Genomic DNA, 23,335 nt, shown 5'->3' on the forward strand with positions numbered 1-23,335 from the left:
TCAAAAATAAAACAGTGTAAAATTTTAGAGTCTACAAGTCAATTCAGAAAGTCGGTATTCCGGAGATGGGAGGGCTGTGAGTTGTGCAGGAGAAGGGTCAATTGTGCAGGAGAAAGATGAATTCTTGATGCTGCTCCTGTTGGGCTGGGTTTCTGAGCTCACCAGGCTTGCCTCTGACCAAAGAGGAAGAGTTTCATCATAGAAATCTGCATTAACTGTTATGGGAGGATGTGTGGGGAGGAGGTGGGGACAAGCAATTACTTGTGCAGGAGGAGGGTGAGGGAGGTGTCTTGCTGCTGCTTTCTGGAAGGGTGGTTTCTGGTACTGGGTTTGCCAGGCTCGCTTCCTTTTACTGAGCTAGGTGGGCTCCCTTCAGCTGAGTGAGCTCTTGTTTGCAATGGAGGGTGGGGAGGAGGGGTTGGTGCAGGGAGGCTGAGCTCACCAGGCTCCAGTTCTCTCTGGGGTATCCCCCCACAGCAAGGAGGAAGCCAGGGACAATGAGACCCGGCATCAGGGGAAGGGTCAGTCCCCGGAGTGAGAGGCTGGCTGGAGAAAATATGGCATGACAGGAAATAGGGCTTCCTCTCCACTGGAGCTGGGATGGGAGCTACTTCCTCTTCTCTTCCGGCCCTCCAGAGGTGTATTGGGTTACTGTGCCCCACTGGACACTGTCAGGTCCCTTCGCAACTGATGCTTCCCTCCCCACCCAGTGTTTTCAGTTAATCACAGGCATTAACTGAGATTGACAGCCCTAGTACATATACATAATGTTGATATTCCTTTCCACCAGAAACTCTAATAGCAAATGTGCTAAGTATCTCTGGTCAGAATTTTTCAAATCAAAATATTTAATTGAAAACTGCTCTTTTTACTGAAATATGTAATGAAAGTACAGTATTTGATATTTTCAAATTTTCTATGCACGCACAGACTTCTCTAGCTTAGTCACTCTGAAAGGCACAGTATATAGTGAATCTAACTGAAATTTAGGTTTGTCATGTTGGAGAACTGGGTTCTCTGCCTGTTAATATCTTTTTAAAAAATGGGAGGAATTGTTCAATGGCTGTTCCCAAACTCTCTTCTAGGTTAGGGATCATGCCTGTCCTCAGTAAGTATAGTGAATTTGAATTCCTTGTCTCCTCTTTTCCAACTCAGGGAACTCTTTCCTAGGCTACAGAGTGTTTGATAAATCGGTCTTTCTCTCTCTTATGTTAAGACTCTCTAGAAGTGACTGATTGTGATCTCACAGCAACATGTATTTTGTTATCAAATTATAATTTGGCACTTTCAGGTGGGCACACAAACTTGCCTTTAACAATTTAAAACACTTTTAAAAATAAGCCACACATGTACCTAAAATAATATTTTAGGAATCCTTGTCACAGAAATTATATCTATGCAAATTTGAACCATAATCATACCATTATGTTAGAGGAGTACAAAAAAAAGTGAGACTTTCCTCTGAACAAAATAAAATGGAAGTTCATAAAGGAAGCTTAATTATGATGCAGTTGCCACAGCACCATAATATGTAAATAGTTAATAATTAATATAAGCATAATTAAGTTGCCAGTATATGTAGATCAAGGATATTTAGCATAGATCTTGGGTTTTGTCAGAGCAATACAACTAGTTCACTATAAATGGCTTTCTTGGCATAGCCCTCTACATCAGCTCGTAACATGGTGTCAGAAGTAAAGGAGTTTTTACTCCTTTCTTTGTTGTAGCTGACGAGCACTGAATCATTTTTGGCAATACCTGTGAACAACTTTCCACTCCATGCTATATTGCAAATGTATGGAGAGATCTGTGAAAACTGTAGTTTATTCTGGGGCTCATATATAAAATGCAAAGTGGCTGCAAAACTGGATTATGAGACCGTAGTAATCTGAATGGCTACACTGAATACTGTAATGGGTAAGGCCTGCTTCCTAATTAGTCAGCACAGATAGCCAGTAGATGCAAAACAAAAACATAAAAAACTAAAAACTCAATGTGACAGTGCACCCCAGAAGGCTTTATGGGAATATGCTTAGGAATGTATATATATGACATAACTGGAATATGTTTTATGCTCCATATTCCATGTGACATATCTCTGTAAAGGTTATGATCTACTGAATCTATTCATCCTATTTATATGTATGCATTGTTTTTGTATTCGAAGTTATGAATATTGTCTGTGTACTTGCTTGATTTCTAAGTAGCCTTAGTAAAGCATTTGGTCAGCTTCTTGAGAAAGGAAAGTGCCCAATCAAGAAACCCTCAAAGGACAATGAATCTTGGAAGGCTCCAATCCACATAAGAAGTCTAATTGAGGACATTCAGGGTAGCATGTAAACAATGGCTGCTGCCTGTAAAAACTGAGTCATGCATGGACATGTGACTTGCCCATGTGACTCCAAAAACTCCATCTTGGAGCTGGACTTTGCATAGTCCATAGTCATAGATGAGGGGGTCTCCGCCCACAAGAGAAAGTCTATTTAAGCCCCTGGGAGATCCCTCCATTTTGTCTTCAGCTGGCTAAAGAGATAGCCACTCCACCCTCAAGGTTACCTGAAAGAAACTGGAACAAAGGACAGTAACTACAGGGCGGGGGGGTGAGTGATTGCTGGATCCAGACTAGAAGGAGACTAGTCTATAAAAGGAAGCTTACCGGAACATCTCTGAGGATGAGATTTTATCTGTATTCAGTTTTATTACTGTATTAGGCTTAAACTTGTGTGTTTTATTTTACTTGGTAATTCACTTTGTTCTGTCTGTCACTACTTGGAACCACTTAAATCCTACTTTCTGTATTTAATAAAATCACTTTTTACTTATTAATTAACCCAGAGTATGTATTAATACCTGGACGGGGGGGGGGGGGTTGCAAACAGCTGTGCATATCTCTCTATCAGTGTTATAAAAGGCGAATAATTTATGAGTTTACCCTGTATAAGCTTTATACAAGGTAAAATGGATTTATTTTGGGTTTGGACCCCATTGGGAGTTGGGCATCTGAGTGCTTAAGACAGGAACACTTCTTAAGTTGCTTTCAATTAAGTGTGCAGCTTTGGAGCATGTGGTTCAGACCCTGGGTCTCTCTTGAAGCAGACTGGCATGACAAGGTGCTGGAGTCAACAAGACAAGGTGCTGGAGTCCTAAATTGGCAGGGCAGAAAAGCAGGGGCAGAAGTAGTCTTGGCACATCAGTTGGCAGTTCTCAAGGGGGTTTCTATGATCCAACCCCCCAAATTTTGTGCTTAAAAGAAATGTAATATTGTAGTGTACTCCCTGAGAGTGTGGGCTGCAGCAGGCCAGTGCACCTGTGCAGACAGGCAGCCAATTAGAGAAGGGCTTATTGGGAGCCAATTAAAGCCAAGATTGGAGACAGCCAAACAGGGCTCAACTTGGCCCTATATAAAGGCTGCCCAGGAAGGGAGCAGGGAGTCTGTCCCACACCTTCGACAGGGGAAGGTCAGTCTTCAGAGCTGGGAGACTAGCACCGTGGACAGCGCAATGCTGGCTGGGCTTGGGGAGCAGCAGGGAGCTCTAGCCCAAAGCCTGCCAGGCTGTAGGCCCTGAAGGGAAGGGCTTAGTGGGTGCAAGGGGCCATAGGGGAAGCGGCCCCGGGAAGTAGACAGGTGAGGAGAGAGAAGGAGGACAGCAAGGTTGCCGGCAGAGGGTCCCTGGGCCAGGATCCAGAGTAGAGGGCAAGCCTGGGTCCCTCCCCCTTGCCCCCCGGCAGTACACACAGCCATCGGTCGAGGTGAGCGGCCATCATAGACTATGCCACATCCCTGACAGGAGGGATTAGACTTTGGAGTGTGTGGTTGAACATTGTGGCTGGGGTGCAGAGAGACTGCTGATCAACCCCCTTCTTCCCCCCTGGAAGGGGCTGTGGATGGACTGAGGGGCAGTGACTGAGGGCAGTGGTCCTGAAGAAGACGCCGCGAGCTGGTGAGCGATGCGAGCTGAGACACCAAGCAAGGGTGGGACACCACCAGGAGAGGGCGCGCCACTGGACTAAGCTAATTCCCAGAGACAAACAGGAGGAGGCGCTGCGGTGGTGAGTCCCAACCTTGTCACATGGAGGTATATTTTTAATACATCTGATCAGACAACCTGAAATCAATCTGCAGCCAGGCTGTGCCAGTTAGTCTCATCATGCAAATTTGTCATACATTCGCAGAAGAACTTCAGATCATATTGTTTTAGGCTCCACAGATACAGATGCCAGAGTATACATGTTGCAGCTAAACTGGAATTAAATCAGTCTTTTGATATATGCCACAGTAGCAAACAAGTAGACAAACAGCTACAAAGATTGAAAACATTAGAACTAATGCCAGATATACTTTACATGCAATACAAAATAATGAAATTGAAAACTACTGTGGTCTGCAAAGAAGGGCAAACAAAAGCACTTATTATAGGAGAAGACATTGGAAAAGGCAAATGCCCAGCTTTTGGCGTGCTTATTGCAAAAAAACAAATCATGTTGCAAAAGTATGAAACAGTCTTATAATGCACTCCAGGTAGAGAATGACAGTGACAGCTCCTCAGATGAGTTTGTTTTTAGCACTATTCACTGTGTGGGGGCGGTAAGGAGTGCAGAATAAAAGGAGGTTGCACAACTAAAAATTCCAAGCGTCACTAAGAGACCCAACTCAGACATTTAAATTTCAAACGAACAGTGGGGCTTCCTGCAAGGTCATGAGCTTTAAAGATTACTGCGAAATTGTACGGAATAAATCCCTATGTAAATAAATAAATAAAACTACTGGAAAACAACTCTGTGCTAAAGTTCTACAATGGCGTATGAATATAACCCATGGATGATGAAAAAGTGATTACTTGCAGTTGGTGAGTGCATGCCCAGTGCACACACACAGAATTTTCTAGTCAACAATATTCACTGGAGCAGCACATGACCCTTTCTCTCCTTATGTGCCACCCCACCACACTTCAGTTCCTTCTCTACTGTGAGAGCTGTGACATCAGGACTCTGAGGTAGAAGGTTGTCTGGTGGGTTGTGGAATGTGTATAGAGACTGCACATCTCAAAGATCATCAGTTACTGTATAAGTGAGTAATCCTTTACTTCAGTGGTTCTCAAACTAGGGCCGCCGCTTGTTTAGGGAAAGCCCCTGGTGGGGTGGGCCGGTTTGTTTACCTGCCATCCAGTCCAGGCCAACAAGGGCTGTAGGAAGGGCGGTCAACATATCCCTTGGCCCGTGCCGCTTCCTGCAGCCCCCATTGGCCTGGAGTGGCAAACCGCGGCCAATGAGAGCCGCGATCGGCCGAACTGGAGGACGCGGCAGATAAACAAACCGGCCTGGCCTGCCAGGAGCTTTCCCTGAACAAGGCTTTCCCTAGTTTGAGAATCACTGCTTTACTTCATCAAGTGCTAGTCCATATCTAAGTCCACTGCTGGTGACTTCCAAGCAGTAGTCCTCCCTGGGCATCGATACAAGGAATTTCTCTGACTGTGGACTGCAATATGGATATTCCAAGTATTGCATCAGGTCTAGCCACTTGCACCAACATGTGTATGGATTACTAAATCACTGCTTTGCAAATATCCTGAACAGGCAGGTTTGCTAAGAAGGCCACCGAGATAGACTGTGACTTGGTGAAGTGGGTTCATACTCCTGCCAGGCGCCTACCTGACCACTAGCTGGTAACATATCTTGATGCACTGGGCAATCCAGTTGATGTCCTGTCTGTAGATATGGCCTGTCCCTTGATTCTTTTTGTATACTACAGAAACAGCGAGGGAGGCTTCCAGAATTATTTTGTTCTGTCCAGGTAGAAAAATATGTGCATATGGCTTCCAGTGTATGCAACCTCTGCTACTTTCTCCCAGCATGAAGCTTTGGGAAGAACACAGGCAGGTGGGTGAGCTCATTGCTATAGAATTCTGACACTACTTCAAAAAGAAATATAGGATGTGTCCTCATGGGTACTTTGTCCTTGTAGATAACTAGCTCCCTGATTCTCCTGACAGGTGTGTTTTTATGGAGAGATTGGATAGCAAGCATGTAGCCATGGGTTCAAGTGGCCTCTGCTATTTCCATTCATCGAATGTGCCAGCGAAATGCAGTTCAGACAGTGGAACTTTAGTTATCAGTGCCTGCTGGAGTGCTCAGGCACCTCTTCACATGTCTCCTCAGGATTCATGAAGGTTCTGAGACGAGGCTATAAAAGGGGGCGTGGCCCTCAAATGCCTCAGTTCCTTCCAACCACATCCATCCGATGGATTCAGGAACAAGTCAGGAAGATTGTTTTCTTCAGTGCCCTAGATAGTTAAATAGAATGGTAGTGCTTGAATAATCTTTTCTATAGTTTTAATAATTAATTGGTTTTGTGAAGTTTTAGAATACTACAGTTAGAGAGTCTTATTGTCTTTTTATTCCATTATGGCAGTTCCAAAAGTGAAGAGGCCAGGCTTCAAGAGGTTTGCTTCTTGTTCCTCTGTTTTCTCAACTTTGGATGCATACAATATACTTGGCTTCCCTTGGAGAGGATCTTGGCTTGCCTTGGAGATAGACATTAACTAACCTTCAAGATGCTCTATTTGCTTGACACTCATGCAAGGAAGGAGAGGCAGAACAGACTGCAAGCTCTATTACTGCAGCAATGGTTGGCAGTCAAGCCATCCAGATCCAGAATGGTAAAGGTATCCTCCACTGCCCCTAGGGTTAAGAGACAATAAAATCTAGTACAGGCTGTGGCAGTTGGTGAGTTGGGATCTAAAAAGGTACCCAACCAGAGGAAAGATCCAAAGCCTGCTATGGATCCATAGCCTAAACACTAGGAATCTTCAGTGTTATTGGCCTCTGTATCTAGATAGAGGTTCTTCGGTTCCAGGGGCATAAACTCCAAAGGACTGATCAGAGAGAAGAGTTGGTGCCAAGAGCCTTGAATCCAATGGATGTTATTTCCTATGGATCCAAAGGTTTGACTCCAGATGGAAGTACAACAGGGACGAAGGCTCCTAAACCATAGGGACTGTGTGTTAGTTCTGACCCATCCAACAATATTATTACAGTCGTGGCCGAAGTTCATTACAGAAAGATGGTGACTTTTATGTACCACCAGTTTGGAGTCAGTTAAGAGACCTCTCTCCATCTGGCATAAGGAAACACGTATCTGACCTTAGGATCTCAACTGTCACCCACAGAATTTAGGCTCCTACCTCCTATCCTTGCTAGGCCTGGGGTCCACTGGCCCTCTACAGGTTGGTGGGGCCTTTTCCCAATGACAGAGCTTCACACAATGATACCTAAGCTACTATTTATTAACTATACACAATGGAATACACACACCAACCTTGCAATGCTCACCACTCCCAATATACAAATGAATTTCACCCAAGGCCAGCCGGGATCCGCTCGTCTGGGGCTCTGGTGCCTCTGCACGTCACGGTTGTGCGAGGGCTAAGAGTCCTGCCAGCTCAATCTTAAACTGAAGTCCAGAGTTGGTTCCAAAGAGCTTTACATTTTACACATATTATATAGGTAAAACCACTACTACTTTCTCTATACCTCAATCTATCACCTTTCTAAAAACCTTTAAAATAACATATTTTAACCAATCATACAAATTCCCCTATGTTTATTTATTGCTTTACGTATTACAGCTTAACTTTATGACTTTGTTTTGCCAGATGGTCAGCACGAGAGGTTTTCTTCCAAGGTTTATCTAATCTATGACCAGTGGTTCTTGGGTTTCTCTGGTCCCTCCCAAAAATTCCTCAGCATCGGTTTATCTTTTGGTATGACTGTTGGTGAGTGCATTCCTGAGGTGAGAGTGCTTTATCAGCAGTGGAACGTTCTGTTTTAGTGACTTAGTGCACTACCATCCGATTTTACTTGATCACAGGTGGGCTGAGGGGTGAGTAAGTTGGTAACACATCATGGTAACACAATGATCCATTGAGCTCCTCTGTCCCCATTTTTTATTGTATCTCTGTTGCCTGGGATTCTTTCAACCCAAAGCTCTTGGTAACTTTTACTCTGTGCAATGTGGTGTCAGGAAATAAATCAATGGAGACATGGACGTCCGACTGATAGATGGTTGGCACAAACCGTACAATACAAGAGTGCTCTCACTTAAAGCTATACTTTATTTAATCTCAAGCACTTATACACATCTGCCAGAGATTAGTAAAATGCCCCAAAAATCCAACATTCAGATTTACCCAGGGTCTTGAAGAGGTCTCAAGTGGATAACTGCAAGTTCAGTGGTTGGCCTTCCATATGCAGGGGAACTTTAGAGGTGTGCAAGCGTTCAAGTGTCCATCAAGCTCATATTTCTTCCTCTTTTTATAGCTAACTTGTTAGTATTACATAGCTTGTTCATCAAAAAAAACTGCTGAGGAGTAGCTAAATTAAGTGTGGAGATTTCCAGCCTGTTAGATAGGGAATTTTCCATCAGTTAACCAGCTATATAGCAATAGTTAACTATTGCCAAACTTTCCATCTTGCAAAAATCACATGCTTCAGAAAAAACAACTCAAGTCAGGAGGGCAGAAGGTCACATTTACTCCTTGATCACTTCATCCTCTCCTCCTGTCTGTTAGTTGTGCTGAAGTTTTAGAAAGGCCTCCTTTTAGCTGCTTTCAGAAATAAGCATAACAGTTGGTATTACAGCTGCTGGCAGCCACATGTTCCTGGGCTCCAGGCTATCAAAAATCACATCTCTTGGAACACTCTTATTTCCAGCACCATCAATTGCAGATTCAAGGTTGATCTGCAGTCTAACTCCTATCAGGAACTGCATTGCATAGTAAGACCTTCTTTTAGAGGATGGTATGAAGATGATTCATATCACTAAAGGTCATACTATCTGGATCTGGGTATAGATTGCTGGCAGGACTGGAAATCCTACTATGGACCAGGTGAATCCCTACCATTATCACATTTGGGCTGGATGCCCGCTTAAGATCATCTGGACTGCCTCCTGGTATCAAGTCAAAATTAGAGGACTCTCCCTTTGAATATGAAGTTTTATTTAGCTCCAAAACTGATGAAATCCTGGAGAGGATGATGAGGTGTTCAGATCTTCTTAATGAATGAATGTACTGAACTCTGGGAATGGAAATGGGCTGTTAGTTGTGGGTGTAGACAAAGTGGATCCATGCTGTTTGAGAAGGCTTTAATGAGTGTGCATGCTCTTTTCAGAGAAGTAGGATACTGAGCACTTGGTGCTCAGCTCTGATGCAGGTTATAGGCATTCAGGCTTGATTAAACGGTTTACCACCGAGATAGCTTCTTGGGGCACAATTTGGCAGCCTCAATGGAAAGCGATAGGAAGGTCCTCTTGGCCTACAATATAGCCTCAGCATAGGCTTTTAGAAATTTATTATTTATCATTGTCATAAACAGTTCAGGGTTAAGGTTTTTTTTTTCTACCCGTGAACACCTGACCAGAGGACCAATCAGGGACAAGATAATTTAAAATCCCTGTAGAGGGAAGTTTTTTTTCCTGTGTCCTTTGGTTGAGTGACTCGCTAGTTGGAATTAAAGGAGTCCAGACGTCTTAATCAAGTCCTCTCAGAGTTCTGCAATAATTTCTTCTATTCAAGCTAGTGAGTATTAGAAAGGGAACTAGTATTTTTATATTGTTATTTCTGTATTTGCAATTGTGTGTTTTGCTATAGAATTTCTTTAATTCTGTACTGTTATTTCTTTTACTGAGAAAGAAAGGAGGGGGGATTCTCTCCAGAGATTGATAAGTTTAGACCCTCTGTATTGTTCCATCTTGGTATTACAGAGACAGTTTACTTTCTTTTTATTCTTTAATAAATCTTTTCTGTTAAGGACTTGGTTGATCTTTCCTTGGGTGAATTCTCAAGGAAAGGGGAGGAGGGAGGAGGAAGGCATCCCTCTGTAGTTGAATCCCAGTATCTCTCCTAGGAGAAGGGAGGGGGAGGAAGCAGGGGAGAATGGTTTACTTCTCCTAGGTGTAAGAACTCCATGGATTTGGGGCTCTTGGGATCCCCAAGGATTTTGGGGAAGGACTGTGTCCCAATACACGTACATTATTGGGTGGTGGCAGCTTTTACCATATCTAAACTAGGATTTTAGTTTAGGGGAGTCCATGCAGGTCCCCATCTTGGAATCCAACAGCTCTAAGTGGGGGTGAGACCTATGACAATCATCCAGTCTGAATCAGCCTTTTCTGCCTGTCATTGGTGCTTGTGTTTCCACCCTTCTCTCTCCATCTGTCGCAGGGTGTCAGAAAACCAAGGAGATCTGTGTGGGTAATGGCGAAGAAGAGTCCGTTTGGAGGCTAGCATGCTAGTTTATAATGGCAATGATGCACCAGATCCTTGACTCCTCATCCTTTAGATGGGGTGCTGTTGTCCTACAGCAAGCAAGGAATTTGTTGACGTCCAAGAGTCTTCCTGGTGAATCAGGATCAATGGTCTTTCTTGTTGCCTGGACCAGTGCCTTAATGAACTGGAGGTCTGTCCAAGACAGTGTCTGGGTTGGGATGTCCTCTATTTTGATATCTAGGCTGTAGATCAGGGCCAAGCTGTGACCAGCTGTGTGATTTGGACCAGAGATGATCTCTGAAAGTGCTAAGGAGGCAAGTGAGGAGATGAGTGTTGGGGCTTGTGCATCTGCAGCCTTGTCAATATGCATTTTAAAATCTCCAGGATGATAAGTCTGGGGCATTTCACCACTATCATTAACAAGGTATTAGCAAGCTCCTGTATGACTCCTTTTGTCTGTATTGGTCTGTAAATGAGCATAAAGTCTGTTAGCTTTGGCTGTGGTTTCTGCTGTCAGATGAATGAATTTGAATGAAATTGCCTTACCTGCATTTGATGTCTGCAGAGAATTTGAATGCTGTGCTGCCTTTCTTCTTGTCTTATATGTCTGTGATGTTCTGAATATCTTGGAGGGGACGAGGTGGGCTAACATGGGACCTGCAGTGTCATCTAGGCTGGTCTTAGTGATACAGACTATATTGGATGCTTCATAACTGATGAGCTCATATACTGTTGTTTGTTAGCAGCAGATCTTGCATTGATAAGCATCACGTTTAGTTTCATACTGTCTACTTCCAGTCCCTTTTTAGGTAGTGGTCCTTTGCAGTATATAGGTGTTAGACGTCTGGAACCTGGCTTCTTATTTCTGCTTTTCTGTTTCCTGGGACAGTTCCTCCCAATTTGAACTGTGATAGGAGATGAAATGGATGTTGCCATGGGATGGTCCAAACGGACTTTTGGGATCTATAACCTGAAAACAGTGTTTTAAGTGTAGTGAAGATGTCTGGCCTGATAAGAGTTGCTGTTTTATAGAGTAGTGAACCACCTATGGGTCTGTGTCGTGCAATACTTTGCCCAGTTCTGGTGTCTACACTTCTAAAAGTTGGAAAAATTGGAGAGGATTCAGAGAAGAGCTACAAGAATGATTCAAGATGTGGAAGCCTGCCTTACGGCGAGAGAGACTTAAGGAGTTCAATCTATGTAGTTTATCAAAGAGAAGATTAAGATGTGACTTAATCATGGTCTAGAAGTCCCTGCATGGGAAGAAGATGTTTGATTCTAGAGATGTCTTTTATCTACCAGACAAAAGCATAATAAGATCCAGTGGAAAGAACCATCAAATTTTTTAATAGTGAAAGTAATTAACCATTGGAACATCTTACCAAGGGATGTAGTGGATTCTTCATCTCATTAACTACTTAAATCAAGATTGGATGTATTTCTAAAATATATACTCTAGCTCAACCAGCAGCTATGGACTGGATGCAAGAATCAGAAGGTCAGATTAGATGATCGTAATGGTTGTTTCTGGACTTAAAATCTTTGATTTTGTATTTTATAACTCTGATTATTATTGACTGTCTCATTTTCCCTCCCCTTTTCACATTTGTGGTTATGCTGATGGTATGTCTACATTGCAGTCATAAATTGGGATTAATGTAGCTATCTGAGGTACCAGTAGCAATGAAGCTGCAGCAGCATGGGCTTCAGTGCAGCCTAGCTGCCCAAGTAATTACCATGAGTTCCAGGTGATCTTGTACAGCCTCCATTGAAGCCCATGCTACTGTAGTGTCACTCCTGTTAGTGCTAGATTAAAGCTAGTTTGGGTATGTTTACTAAGATGCATTCAGGGGGAGGGATAGCTCAGTGGTTTAAGCGTTGGCCTGTTAAACCCAGGGTTGTGAGTTCAATCCTTGAGGGGGCCATTTAGGGAACTGGGGTAAAATTCTGCTTGGGGATTGGTCCTGCTTTGAGCAGGGGGTTGGACTAGATGACCTTCTGAGGTCCCTTCCAACCCTGATATTCTATGATTCACACCTTGCAGATAGACATGCCCATATGGGTACTGGAGCAAAGTCCCAGTAGAGGTGTGCTGTCATGGTATAATCAGTGACTACAGTGGTATAGCATACTCTAGTTTGAAATTGGTGTAAGGGGGATTAGCATTAGTCACAGTTTACATTGGTATTGTACAACTAGTTTAAGAATGTGAACCAAGTCTTCCATGATTTCTTGCTACTCATCCTTTCAGGAACTGACTGGAAGTTTCTAGTGAGGGATTGAAGCACTAATGGATAGAGTGGGTTGGGGTTTGTGTTCAATTATCAGCACCAGAGGACCACAACTTTAAAAGCCAGGATGAGTTCTCATTCTGTCTTGTGCTGAAAGCTCAAGAACTGGGAATGGGAATCTCTTGTGAAGATCAATCCTGTCTATGTTGGTGCAGTGAAAAATCTGAGGGGAAAAATGCATATAATTTATATTTGCATAACATCTTTCCTCTCAACTCTCTCAATTATCCTACCACACAAATACCTCGATTCCTCCCTGCACATGCTGGTCACCAATATTCCCTTTTGGCTCTTCCATGTTGCACCAGTATTCTTTCTGTCTCCCCTAATTCACCAATACATCAACATACTATGCAATGAAAATTTAGCTTATATGAGCATTTTAATCATTCAAATTTATGTGTTTTAAGGATTGAAATGACAGATTCTGTAAAATGATAGATAAAACTACAATGCACAACAGAAATTCCTAAAACCTCTATTGTAAAAATGCAGGCTGGTAGTAACAATAAAAAAAAAATCATAAATGAGAGAATAGATTTTTTCACTGTTTATTTTTTTTAAAATGTAAAACACAATTTAGCAAATTTAACAATGTAGATTTCTTCCCTTACCCCGCCTCCCCCAAATCAGTCAGAAGATATTCAGCAGAAATATCAGGATCCTGCAGCCCTTAGGAAGGACTATGGCCATATGAGTGCATGTAAGTATGAAATTATCAGCATGTTTACTGTGTTTGAACTGGTCACATTGATTATTTGAAGACTGCACTGATTAAATTGGTTCAGCTTTTCTTTTAAAAACAATTTTGGTGTGACCATAGCATGAAAGGTCTAGAATCTCAGCTGCTCTAAATCAGCATGCACCGATTTACACCAGCTAAGTATCTGGGCCAAAGTAACTTCTCTGCTCCTCTAATCAAACTGTCTCTTCTTGCTCTTATTTGTTGTAGGGGAACCTGTGGAATATAACATTGACCAAAGCACAGAAACCACCCAGAAAGAAGGTAAAATGCAACTGCAACAGCAAATCAGCCCCATTAGAAATGAAGGAAATGTGGAGTCAAAAGGAAGAGGTTTTCTGGAGTTAGTGAAAAGGTACTATAGTAGCTTTAAACCATCTAGAGACACATTTATCCATGGCAGGGAATAGGGGCAATGTCCATTCATGAATTTATTATAGCTGAATGGTAGTTGAGGTTGGGACTTGCTTACTGTTTAACAGCTGTTTTTTCCAGTGCTCTATAATCCACATGCTTAATGGATGGTCTTGGAAATTGCTGTTTGCCGAGGGGGTTTTGGGGCAGGGCTAGTGATCCAAATTTGGGTTCAGTTGGGTTCCCAAGCTACAGCTTCCACTAAAAGTCCAATGATATGAAAACATTACATGTATTTGTATGGGGATTAAACTGTATAACTCTAATACTTCCAAAACTAATATCATCCACTTGGAATTAACCTCAGCTAGCGCCGGGCAACCACTGGCTCTTTGGAGACACAATATTTCAAAAGTTCTTCAGGATAAAGTTTGAAACTACAGTATAAGTTGAATGAAAGTGATATGCCAAAGAGAGTGAAGTGTGCATGGGCAACAGGACTAGGGTTCTGCTGTAAGCCAGAACCCAAGCACAACCCATGTATTTTGAGGTTTAATCCTCAAAAGCTTTCTGATAATAGATATTATGCATATCAGTTGCATTCTTCATGTGTTTTTTCTAGAATTTTTTCCCTGACAGCAAAGCTTCTTGTTCAAGAGCTGAGATTTCAAAGTGCTCTAAAATGCATATGCTTACTCAAATTTTACTTTAGAAGTATTGTCATAGAAAATAATATTAACTAAATAAAGGGAAGGTGAAAGATTCTAGTAAGCAGCTGCATTACAGTAATGTAATCATAAGTCATGCTGTTCCCTAGTTTTCAGAAGTATTCAGTGTGAGTGTGATCAAAGAAAAACAAATAGCTATGACTCATCAATGTCAACATGATCAAAGCTGTTCCTGCATCAGGAAACACATCCATAATAGAGAGTCCTGTTCTAAGGACTGGTGTAAAGTCCACAGTGACTAATGTACCAAAATACTGTCATCAGTCAAAGCAGTAACTTAGGTTTATCATGAAAAATAAGCATATAAAACAAACTTAAACTTCTTCTTCGAGTGCTCACTCATATCAATTCCAATTAGGTGTGGGCGTGCCGTGTGCACGATCATCAGAAGATTTTTACCCTAGCAACACTCGGTGGGTTGGCTGAGGCACCCCTTGGAGTGGCGCCGTTATGGTGCCAGATATATGCCCCTGCCGACCCAACGCCCCCTCAGTTCCTTCTTACCGCCTGTGACGATGGTTGGAACTGTGGAGCGCGGCATAGCTGATCTCCACCTCCCTAGCTTTACTCGTTGTAGATAGTTGTTTAGTGTAGTTGTTAATAGTTTAGCAGTTATAGTTTAGTTAATAGTAAGTTTGTATATAGTGTAGATAGTACTTGGAGGGAATGGGGTTCATCCCCTTCTCTCCTCCCCGGTACCAGGGTCCATGCCCAGGTCCCCGCGTTTCAAACCTTGCTCGGCCTGTCTCAAGCCGATGCCTATGGGAGACCCCCACGACTCCTGCTTTGAAGTGCCTGGGGGAAATCTCTTTAACCAGGTAAGTGTCGCATTTGCAAGGCTTTCAAGCCTCGAACAAAAAAGGAGTGGGACTTTCATTTAAAACAGCTCCTAATGGAAGCAGCACTTAGCTCGGTGCCTTCAGAACCATGTGCAGACCGGACGCCATCGGTCCGAAGCGCATTTCCGGCACCGGAATGACCTGGCACCAGCAAAGACTCTCGGCACTGGACGTGTCCGGCACTGGTACAGTTGCGACATCGTTCACTGTCTCCACGGCCCAAGATGCAGCACAAACCACCTGCTGCTTCTGTATAGTTGCAGACACCGCCTGTGGCCCCTTTGGAGCAACAGCCTGGACTGGACCGTCCCACTAAGGCTCCAACTCCGGCACCGCCAACTTTGGCACTGTCGATTCCGGTGCCACAAGGGCCATTGAGTCCGGTGCACACAAGCTCCCTGGTGCGCACTGTGATTGAACTCGGCCTGCCGTCTACTCCGGAGACCTTCTCCACCGCTCGCGACTTAATGATGCTGATGGAGCCTGGACCGCCTCAGCCCCCGGCACCGCTGGTGCGGACTGTCCAATCTATAGGCAAACCTGCCTTCATGTGACCCTTCTCGCAGAGAGAGACAGGTCGGCACCGATCTTGGTCCTGGTCCAGGTCATGGTCCCGATCCCGCTGATGGTCCCGGACCCGGCACCGCTCGCAGTCCTGGCACCAATCTCCATCTCGGCGCTGGTCGTACTTGTGGCACCGCTCCGCTTCACATAGGTCTCCCTCCCAGTACCGATCCAGTCACCTCACAGCTGATCCCAACACCGTAGATCCTCGTCGAGATCTAGATCTAAATCGGCCTCTCGGCACCGTTATGACCATCGGTCCCGATCCTGATCATGGTACCGCTGAAGGTCCCGGCACTGGTCTCCAGCTCCCAGGCACGAACTGACAGAGTGGGATGGTGCAACGCCACATGGGCGTGTGGCCCCTCCTTGGCCTTCACGACCGTCATCATCCCAAGCAGGGAGTGGCTACCACACCCAGGGCCACGACGCTGATGGTGCTAGCCAGGGGCAATATGAAGGACAGGATCCTGATCAGGGACACCCACAATGGTCCTTCTGGACTCCTTGGGCATACCACCAAACCCAAGGTGCCCCCTCTGGTGCTTCTCGATCCGCCCATTCAGAGCATCGGATGCCTGAGGCCACTGTGAGCTGTCCTCCCCTGGTAGACTTGGAGGCGACTGTCCTGCCACCAGATCAGGCCCATGCCACAACCATAGTGGACCTAGGGCAGCAGGAGCACCCTCTTCAGGCTGGTGTCTTGCCTGCCACTGGCCCCCGTGTCCCTCCCAGACCCTGATGCCCCTCTACATCAGGATTCTGCCCCCAGCTGTAACCCACAATATGGGTCTCCCCACCCAGGGGAACCCCCAACCCTCTATTCCCACCTTGCCTCAGTGGCTACTGCCAGTCACCATCTAGCCCTCGCTCACTGGGGCAGGCTGCAGTCTGTAAATCACTCATCATTGGCAAGGGGGGGGTTGGACCAGCTGCCTTTGCCTATTCCCAGGCTACACTTCTGTGGCGCCAGTACCTTTCCTGGCCTTTAGCAAGGCCTACAGCCTGGGGATTTTTCAGGCCGGAGCTCCCCAGCTCCTCTGGCCTTCCCCCAGCCCTGTTCCACACTAGGTACCCTGCTCAGCTCCCAGGCAGCAAAGACCTTCTCTCTCTACAGCTAGAGACTTCTGAGCTCCTGGCTCACAGCCCTTTTATAGGGCCTGCTGTGCTCTGATTGGGGTGTGGCCCCAGCTGTGGTTATTTCCCCAATCAGCCTAGCATTTTCTCTCAGCCTCAGCCCTCTCCAAGGGCTGGCTTTTAACCCCTTCAGAGCCAGAGCAGAGTGACCGCCCTGCTACACACCCTTTACCTTTCTCTTTATTAAGCTAACTAGATAGACTTAAAGAGCACTATCACTATAAGGCATGTTTTCAAATCCTTTAATTATTCTCATGGGATTTCTCTGAACCTTCTCCAATTTATTAACAACCTTCTTGAACTGTTGACACCAGAACTGGACATAGTATTCCAGCAGTGGTTGTACCATTGCCAAATATAGAAGTATTCTTTTTTATTCCTCCTCGAGATTCTTCTGTTTATGCATCCCCGGATCACATTATCGCCTTTGGTCACAGTGTCATATTGGGAGCTCATGTTCAGCTGATGATCCATCACAACCCCCAAAAAAATTTTCGGAGTCACTGCTTCCTGAGATAAGAGTACCCAATCCTGTAAGTAAGGCATACATTCTTTCTTTCTAGTTGTATCCATTTACATTTAGCCATATTAAAACACATATTGTTTGCTTGCGTCCAGTTTACCAAGTGATCCAGATTGCTTTGAATCAGTGACCTGACCTCTTCTTTATTTGTCACTGCCCCAATTTTTGTGTCATCTCTAAACTTTATCAGTGGTGATTTTATGTTTTCTTCCAGGTTATTGATAAAGATGATGAAATAGAATAGGGTCAAGAACCAACCCCCATGGGATCCCACTGAAAACACACCCGGTCGATAATAATTTTCATTTACAACTACATTTTGAGACCTATGAGTTAGACTTTTTTTAATTAATTTTATGTGTACCATTATAATTTTATATCATTCTAGTTTTTTAATAAAAATATTGTAAGGCATTTGACATGGTGCCACACAGAATTTGAGATATACTATGTCAACACTATTACTTTTATCAACCAAACTTGTAATCTCATAAAAAAAAAAGATATTGAGCTAATTTGACAGGATCTATTTTCCCTGTTGATTGACATTTCCCTTGTTGATTGACATTAATTACATTACCCTCCTTTAATTCTGTATCAGTCGTGTCCCATGTCAGCTGCTGCATTATCTTGCCCAAGATCAATATGAGGCTGACAAGCCTATAATTACCCAGGTTATCCCATTTACCATATTTAAATATTGACACAACATTAGCTTTCTTCAAGTCTTCTGTCATTTGTCCAGTGTTCCAAGATGTATTTAAAATCAACAAGCAGTGTAGCCCACTCTTTTAAAACTCTTGGATGCAAGTCATGTGGACATGCTGATTTAAAAAATGCCTCACTTTAGTAGCTTCTCTTTAATATCTTCCTGAGTGGAATGGAAAGAGTGTTATCACCAAATGATGAGACTATATCATCAGTTTCCCCGCCAGGGGCGGCTCCAGGCCCCAGCACGCCAAGTGCGTGCTTGGGGCGGCATGCCGCGGGGGGTGCTATGTCGGCTGCCGGGAGGGCGGCAGGGGGCTCTGGTGGACCTCCCGCAGGCGTACCTGCGGAGGGTCCGCTGGTCCCGCGGCTCCGGTGGACCTCCCGCAGGCGTGCCTGCGGAGGGTCCGCTGGTCCCGTGGCTCCGGTGGACCTCCAGCAGGCGTGCCTGCGGAGGGTCCGCTGGTCCCGCGGCTCCGGTGGACCTCCAGCAGGCGTGCCTGCGGAGGGTCCGCTGGTCCCGTGGCTCCGGTGGACCTCCCACAGGCACGCCTGCGGGAGGTCCACCAAAGCCGCAGGTCCAGCGGACTGTGGGACCAGCGGACCCTCTGCAGGCATGCCTGCGGGAGGTCCACTGGAGCCACCTGCCGCCTTCCCGGCAGCCGGCATAGCGCCCCCCGCGGCATGCCACTGTGCTTGGGGTGGTGAAATGTCTAGAGCCGCCCCTGTTCCCCCCCTAAATACAGAACAGAAATATTTATGAACATTTCTGTCTGTTCTGCATTATTATTGAGAATTCTACTTATCTATTTTTATCTAATAATGGACCATTACTATTGTCAGGATTCATTTTGTTCCTTATATATTTAAAAAAATTCCTTCTTATTGTCTTTAACTCTGCTGGCCATAGATTTCTCCTTGTGTCCCTTTGTTTCCCTTTTCAGTTTTCAATAATTCCTAATTTTTTATTTATATTCATTACTATCAACTGCCCTTTTCTTCCATTTTATTTATTTATTTATTATAGCTTCCTTCACCATGGCTAAAAACCATGTCGAGTTTTTAGCCAATATGGCCATGTCAGGGTTTCCCCCCACTCTGAACTCTGGGGTACAGATGTGGGGACCGACATGAAAGACACCCTAAGTTTATATTCTACCAGCTTAGGTTAAAAACTTCCCCAAGGCACAAATTCCTTTCCTTGTCCTTGGACGGTATTACTGCCACCACCAAGTGATTTACACAAAAATTCAAAGGAGAGTCACTTGGAATCCCTGTCCCCCCAAAGCCCCTTCACCCCCTTTCCTGGGGAGGCATGAGAATAATATACCAACTAATTGCCTTAGCAGTGTGAGTACGGACCAGACCCTTTATCTTTAGGACACTAAAATCAATCAGGTTCTTAAAAGAAGAACTTTATAATAAAGAAAAAAGTAAAAGAATTACACCTGCTGTCATAAACAGATAGTTAAGGGTTAACAAGCTCAGTGAACCTGGCAAACATCTGACCAAAGGACCAATCAGAGGACAAGATACTTTCAAATCTCAGTGGAGGGAAGTCTTTGTTTGGGTTCTTTGTTTGGAGGGGTGTTCTCTCTTGGGATTAAGAGAGGCCAGACATACATCCCGGCTCTCCAAGCTTCCTGAAATATTCTCTTCTATTCAGTATAGTGAGTATTAGAAAGGTCTTTTGATTAATTTCTGTATTTGCAAATGTGTGTTTGCTCCGGGGGTATTTGAGAGATATCTGGGTCTGGGGATCTTTGGTGTGATGGTAGTGTAATGAACTGTACTCGATTGGGGTTCTTGGGGCAGTTGGCCTTTATATGTCCCAGTTCATTACATTTAAAACATTGCCCAGCTGACTGGTCACTGGGCCGGGGTGGGTTGCTGGAGACTGGTGAGGTGGGACAATAGGTAGTCTGGGGCTTTCCTTGGGTTTTAGGTGGGGTCGTGGGTGGTCCCCGGTGGTAGGGTTTATTTTCGGTTTGCCCTTTGTTATATTCACTCCCCTTGATAGTAGCTTTTTTCTTTTCTGTTATTTCCACCCATCTGGCTCCAATCTCCCCTGCCTCGGTTACATCTTTGGGCTTCCCATCTAGGATGTACCGTTCTATTTCCTCAGGAACACCATCTAAGAACTGTTCCATTTGCATCAGGTGGGCCAGGTCTTCTAGAGATTGAATCTTTATTCCTGATATCCATGCATTCCAATTCTTTCTAATGTAGTAGGCGTGTCTGGGGAATGACACATCTGGTTTCCACCTTAGGGCTCTGAACCGCCGACGGGCATGCTCAGGTGTTAGCCCCATTCTGATTCTGGCCTTTGTTTGAAACAGTTTATAATCGTTCATGTTTTCCTTAGGCATTTCAGCCGCCACTTCTGCTAAGGGTCCACTGAGCTGTCGCCTCAGCTCTATCATGTACTGGTCTTCAGGGATGCTGTACCCATGGCAGGTCCTTTCAAAATTTTCTAAGAAGGCCTCAGTGTCATCACCTGCCTTGTAGGTGGGAAATTTCCTGGGATGGGAAACAGTACCTGGAGAAGGATTGTTAGGGTTGGCAGGAACATCTGGCTTAGCCTTCGCTAATTCCAGGGCCTGCTTCTGGATTTCCAGCTCTTTTTGTTTAAGTTCTAGTTCTTTTTCCTGCTTCTCCATCTTTCTCCTGTGGGCAGCTTCTTCCCTGGCCATTTCTGCATTAATTAGTTCTATCCGTCTCCTATGTTCGTTGTCTTTCTCTGCTGCTTCCAGCTTAGCCAGTTCTAGTTGAGATGCTCTCCTGGCACTCATGTTTCCTGCTTTCTGGTGCTGGCCACACCCCTCTGCAGTTTACTGAACTGGGATGCCTCAGCTCAGGCTGTTTGGTTTACAGTTTCCTAATCTTTCTATTCCCGACTGAATTAAAACAAAACAAAACTTTTCATTTGCAAATGTCTCTTGCTGGTGTTTGCTGGCTGACAAGGGACCAGAAAAACTGGTTTGTAACCTGTCTCTTGCAAACTGCTAATTACCTTCCAGCTAAGCACAGCTGTAAATCTTTCCCAACAAAGCTTTGTTATAAAAACCTTTATCTGTTTGCCCTCAGGGTATGTTTCCTCACTGCATCCGCAGCATCTCAAAGGAGGAAAAAAAAAATCTGGCTTTTGGTTCCTAAAAAATCCCAACCGCTGCCTACAATGTCATAGGTTTATTCCCCACTTTGAACTTTAGCGTCCAAAAGATGGGGACCTGCATGGACCCTTCTAAACTTAAATTTTAGTTTAGATCCGGTAATGCTGCCGCCAACCAAAAATATAGTGTTTTGGTACACTTTCCACTCCTCCCAAACCTTCCTTGGGAAATCCAAGACCCAAACCCCTTGGGTCTTAACACAAAGGGAAATAAACCATTCCCCCACCTTTCTCCCTCCCTTAGTCGTTGGGAGAGATTACCTTGATTCAACTCCTTGAATCTAAATAAAGAGGGATTCACCTCCCCCCCTCCTTTCTTTCCCCCACCTAGTCAAACTAATCCCCTGAGGTTTCAAACAAGAAAAAAAAATCAATCAGGTTCTTAAAAAGAAAAGTTTTTATTAAAAGAAAGAAAAGAAAGTAAACTCTATCTCTGTAACACCAGGATGAAAAATATTACAGGGACTAGCCTTAAAACCTAGAGGAACTCCCGCCCCCACTTCTAACATAACACAAATAACAGCAAACAGAAATAAAGTATTGTTCCAGCAAACACACATTTGCAAATACAGAAATTAATCAAAAGACTAATCCGCCTTTCTAATACTCACTATACTGAATAGAAGAGAATATTTCAGGAAGCTTGGAGAGCCGGGATGTACATCTGGCCTCTCTTAATCCCAAGAGAGAACACCCCTCCAAACAAAGAACCCAAACAAAGACTTCCCTCCACTGAGATTTGAAAGTATCTTGTCCCCTGATTGGTCCTTTGGTCAGGTGTTTGCCAGGTTCACTGAGCTTGTTAACCCTTAACTATCTGTTTATGACACCTGTAAAATCAGGATGGAAGGTAACTTTATAGGGTAATAAAAAGATTTAAAACACAGAGGACTCCCCCCTGGACTCAGCTTCACAGTTACAAAAACAGGAATAAAACTACCTTTGTAGCATAGGAAAATGTACAAGCCAAAACAAAAGATAAACTAACACATTTCCTTGCCTTACTTACAATTTCTGTAATTTTAGATAGATCATTTCAGGAGATGTTGTACCTGCTTGATCTCTCCCTCTATCTGGAGAGGGAACAAAACAAAGAGACACAACAAATTCTCCCTCCCTCCCCCAGATTTGAAAATATCTTCTTTCTTCATTGGTTCTTCTGGTCAGGTGCCAACTAGGTGATTTGAGCTACTTAATTCCTTACAGGTAAAGCGATTCAGTACTGCTGCCAAGTAGGGATTTTATGCTACTCTTTTCTTTATATTTATGGCAGGCCATCTTCCTCATTTGTGGTATTTAGTGGCTTTTTGAGCATCTAGTAAGGTGTTCTTAAATGATTGCCAATTATCATTCACATTTTCTGATTAAATTCTTCCTCCCTGCTGATTTGTCTCATAATTGTTTTCAGCTTCCTGGACCAAGGCAAAAACACAAGTAGTAAAGGAGATCCCCATTATCTGCCTCAGTTGTTGCTTCATCCAAACAGCCCCAGGCCTCGAAGCAGCCTGTTTGACTCCTGAATCAAGGATAGCATACCGACCATACTGGGTCTCAGCAAAAATCTCCTCCGTCCCGACACAGGAGCAAGTTATCACAGTTTTTGAGCATGTCCATCACCTAAAACAAGTGTGTTCTGAGCATGGTGGAATTGGAATATACCCTGCAGTTCCTGGCTGTGTCTACATGGCAGCTGGGAGTGTGATTCCCATCACAGGTCATGCTAGTTGTGTTCAAGCCAGCATGGTAAGTATAGGAGGGTAGCTGTGGTTATACAGACAGTAGCTTGGTCTAGCTTCCTGAGTATGTACCCACCCAGACCCTCTTGATACGTATTCAGGTGGCTAATGTGACCTGCTGCCTGTGCTAGCCTGGCTACACTACTATTTTTAGCGCACTAGCATGAGTAGTGCTGCCAGCTGCAGTGTAGAAGTAGTAGTACTTCCCCATTCCTAACTTCCTTCCTTATTCCTTTTCAGAGACCCATCTCATGAATCTGCACTAAGACAATAAAT

At 44.3% G+C, this 23,335-nt stretch overlaps 1 protein-coding gene across 6 annotated transcripts in view; it reads left to right on the top strand.

Moving 5' to 3' along the window:
• The window catches only part of MAJIN (membrane anchored junction protein), a 169,961-nt gene that overhangs the window by 107,403 nt on the left and 39,223 nt on the right, over nucleotides 1-23,335 (top strand). For 4 of the 6 annotated variants that reach the window (XM_045007055.1, XM_045007058.1, XM_045007056.1 and 1 more), the window contains 3 exons: nucleotides 13,190-13,259; nucleotides 13,509-13,653; nucleotides 22,732-22,890. In XM_045007055.1, coding sequence (XP_044862990.1) covers nucleotides 13,190-13,259; nucleotides 13,509-13,653; nucleotides 22,732-22,843 — 327 coding nt within the window. In that variant the 3' untranslated portion in view covers nucleotides 22,844-22,890. Of the gene's footprint in view, nucleotides 1-13,189; nucleotides 13,260-13,508; nucleotides 13,654-22,731; nucleotides 22,891-23,335 lie in introns of those variants that run through there. The other 2 variants (XM_045007060.1, XM_045007061.1) reach the window with 1 other exon arrangement.

The sequence above is a fragment of the Mauremys mutica genome, chromosome 2 (assembly GCF_020497125.1).
Source record: "Mauremys mutica isolate MM-2020 ecotype Southern chromosome 2, ASM2049712v1, whole genome shotgun sequence".
Taxonomy (NCBI): domain Eukaryota; kingdom Metazoa; phylum Chordata; order Testudines; family Geoemydidae; genus Mauremys; species Mauremys mutica.